Source organism: Tinamus guttatus, unplaced genomic scaffold (genome assembly GCF_059628265.1).
Source record: "Tinamus guttatus ecotype Peru unplaced genomic scaffold, ASM5962826v1 Tinamus_guttatus_pri_ptg001398l, whole genome shotgun sequence".
NCBI lineage: Eukaryota > Metazoa > Chordata > Aves > Tinamiformes > Tinamidae > Tinamus > Tinamus guttatus.
In genome coordinates, this window is record NW_028289932.1 from 1 (window position 1) to 3582 (window position 3582).

The 3582-nt window shown below is 66.7% G+C and overlaps 1 protein-coding gene across 1 annotated transcript; it reads right to left on the reverse strand.

The window, feature by feature from the left end:
- Positions 1-561: 561 nt before the first annotated feature.
- On the reverse strand, positions 562-3143 carry LOC148590367 (G protein pathway suppressor 2-like; the record flags this gene model as incomplete). The annotated part of the gene is made up of 3 exons (XM_088539113.1): positions 3007-3143; positions 2165-2274; positions 562-674 (listed from the first exon to the last, which is right to left on the reverse strand). Coding segments are annotated over exons 1-3 (317 nt in total), but the record flags the coding sequence as incomplete, so codon positions are not given.
- Positions 3144-3582: the final 439 nt, after the last annotated feature.

Sequence of the window (3582 nt, forward strand, 5' to 3'; positions counted from 1 at the left end):
CGTCGTCAGGTCACTGCGGGGGGGGAAGGGGGCGGGGTCACACACGGGCCCCGCCCCCTCCGCACACGGGCCCCGCCCCCTCCACACACGGGCCCCGCCCCCTTCACACACGAGCCCCGCCCCCTCCACACACGGGCCACGCCCCCTCCACACACGGGCCCCGCCCCCTCGCCCCCCCCCCCCCCCGGTGTCCTCTTGTTGTCCCCGTTGTCACCTCTGCTCCTTGGGCCGCCAATTGTCCTCCTGCAGGACCCTCCCCCTCATTGTCCCCGTGTCCCCCCCATTGTCCCCTCATTGTCCCCATGTCCCCTCATTGTCCCCATTGTCACCTCATTGTCCCCATTGTCACCTCTGCTCCTTCCTCCATCGTTTCTCCTCCTCGTGCAGGACGGTGTCCCCCCGTGTCCCCATGTCCCCCATTGTGTCCCCACGTCCCCTCATTGTCCCCATTGTCCCCATTGTCACCTCTGCTCCTTCCTCCTCCGTTTCTCCTCCTCGTGCAGGATGGTGTTCCCCATGTCCCCTCATTGTCATTGTCCCCATTGTCCCCATTGTCCCCACCTCTGCTCCTTCCTCCTCCGTTTCTCCTCCTCGTGCAGGACCTTCTTGAGCTGCAGGAACAGCTGGTGCTTCTCGTCCTGCAGCGCGGCCAGGCGGCCCTGCAGCTTCTGCAGCTGGGGACATGGGGACAATGGGGACAATGAGGGGACATGGGGACAATGAGGGGACATGGGGACAACGGGGACAATGGGGACAATGGGGACAATGGGGACAACGAGGGGACATGGGGACAATGGGGACATGGGGACAATGAGGACAATGGGGACGTCCCCCCTTCTCGTCCTGCAGCGCGGCCAGGCGGCCCTGCAGCTTCTGGAGCTGGGGACAACGAGGGGACATGGGGACAACGAGGGAACAATGGGGACAATGAGGGGACATGGGGACACGGGGGGGACACGGGGAGGACACGGGCGGGGGGTGTCCCCGTCCCCCCCATCATGGCGGGGGGAACCTTGGGGTGTCCCCAGGTGGGTGGCTCCATGGGGGGGGTGTCCCTGTCCCCAGAGTGTCCCCATGGTGTCCCCACAATGTCCCCTTGGTGTCACCTGCTCCCTGGTCTCCTCCAGGGACATCCCCATGTCCCCATGGTGTCCCCATGTCCCCATGCTGTCCCCATGTCCCCATGTCCCCACAATGTCCCCAGGTGTCACCTGCTCCCGTGTCTCCTCCAGGGACATCCTCTCCTCCATCCCCATGTCCCCATGTCCCCATAGTGTCCCCATGTCCCCATGCTGTCCCCATGTCCCCACGATGTCCCCATGTCCCCCCATGGTGTCACCTGCTCCCGGGTCTCCTCCAGGGACATCCTCATGGTGTCCCTGTCCCCATGCTGTCCCCATGGTGTCCCCACGATGTCCCCAGGTGTCACCTGCTCCCGGGTCTCCTCCAGGGACATCCTCTCCTCCATCCCCATGGTGTCCCCATGTCCCCATGTCCCCATGTCCCCATGCTGTCCCCACAGTGTCACCTGCTCCCGGGTCTCCTCCAGGGACATCCTCTCCTCCATCTCCAGGGTGTCCCCATGCTGTCCCCATGTCCCCACGATGTCCCCACGATGTCCCCATGTCCCCACAGTGTCACCTGCTCCCTGGTCTCCTCCAGGGACATCCTCTCCTCCATCCCCATGTCCCCACGTCCCCATGATGTCCCCATGTCCCCACAATGTCCCCATGGTGTCACCTGCTCCCGTGTCTCCTCCAGGGGGACATCCTCTCCTCCATCCCCATGTCCCCATGTCCCCATGTCCCCATGTCCCCATGTCCCCATGTCCCCCCATGGTGTCACCTGCTCCCGGGTCTCCTCCAGGGACATCCCCATGGTGTCCCCATGTCCCCACGCTGTCCCCATGGTGTCACCTGCTCCCTGGTCTCCTCCAGGGACATCCCCATGTCCCCAGGTGTCCCCACGCTGTCCCCAGGTGTCACCTGCTCCCGTGTCTCCTCCAGGGACATCCCCATGGTGTCCCTGTCCCCTTGGTGTCCCCACGATGTCCCCAGGTGTCACCTGCTCCCGTGTCTCCTCCAGGGACATCCTCTCCTCCATCCCCATGGTGTCCCCATGTCCCCAGGTGTCCCCATGTCCCCACGCTGTCCCCAGGTGTCACCTGCTCCCGTGTCTCCTCCAGGGACATCCTCTCCTCCATCTCCTTGCGCCGCCGTCGCTCCTGCTCCTCCCGGACCTTCTGCTCCATCATCTTGTCGACCTCCTCCTCCTCTGGGGACACGGGGACAACGGGGACATGGGGACAATGGGGACATGGGGGACATGGGGGACAATGGGGGGGATATGGGGACATGGGGGGACATGGGGGACATGGGGGACATGGGGGGACATGGAGGGACATGGGGACATGGGGGACAATGGGGGACATGGGGGGACATGGGGGGACATGGGGACATGGGGGACAATGGGGGACAATGGGGACATGGGGACATGGGGGGACACGGGGGGACACGGGGGGACACGGGGACATGGGGACATGGGGACATGGGGGGACACGGGGGGACACGGGGGGACACGGGGACATGGGGACATGGGGACAATGGGGGGACATGGGGGACATGGGGGGGGCAGGGGCCATCGCGGGGTCAGGGGTCACGGTGGCCCCCACCGTTTTGGGGGGGCTGTTGCTATGGAGTCCAACGTGCCCCCCCCCGGAGACGGTCGCTATGGAGACGAGCCCCCCCGTTGCCATGACGACGGGTGTGACCCCTCCCCCCGCCAAAGGAAGCCGGGGGGGCGTTGCCATGGGAACAGCGGGGGGGCGTTGCCATGGAGATGGGCGGGGGCGGGGGCATTTCCGGGTAGGGGGAAGCCCGTTTCCGGGGGGGGGGGGGGGCTCCGTTGCTATGGGGGGTCGTTGCTATGGGAACCCCGTTGCTATGGGGGGTCGTTGCCGGGGGGGGTCCCGTTGCCATGGGAACGGCCGGGGGGGCGGGGGCTCACCCTGGCGCTTCCGCTCGCGCTCCACCATGACGTGGCGGTGCAGGGCGCGCGCCATGGCGGACGAGAGCTTGGGCCGCTCCAGCAGGGCCGGCATCGCGACGGCGACAACGGCGACAACGGCGACAACAGCGGCGACAACGGCGACAACGGCGACGGCGACAACGGCGGCAACGGCGGCAACGGCCACCGCGGCGCGATGGCGCCGCTTCCGCTTCCGCCCACAACGGCGCGATGATGGCGCCGCTTCCGCCCCCGCCGCGCGCCTGCGCGGGGGCCCCGCCCCCTAGCGTCGCGCGCGCACGTGACCGCGCGCGGGAGCCCCGCCCCCGCTGTGACGTCAGCGCCCCCCCCCGCCGCGGCGGAACATGGCGGGAAAAGCGGGAGCGGCCCCAAAACCGCGACCCCCCCCCCCAAAAAAAAGACCCTTTGGGCCCCAATGACCCCAAAAATCCAAGAAATCCCCCCAAAACAGGGACCTCCCCCCCAAAAAAGACCTTTTGGGCCCGAATGACCCTGAAAATCCAAGAAATCCCCCCAAAACCACGACCTCCCCCAAAAAAAGACCCTTTGGGCCCC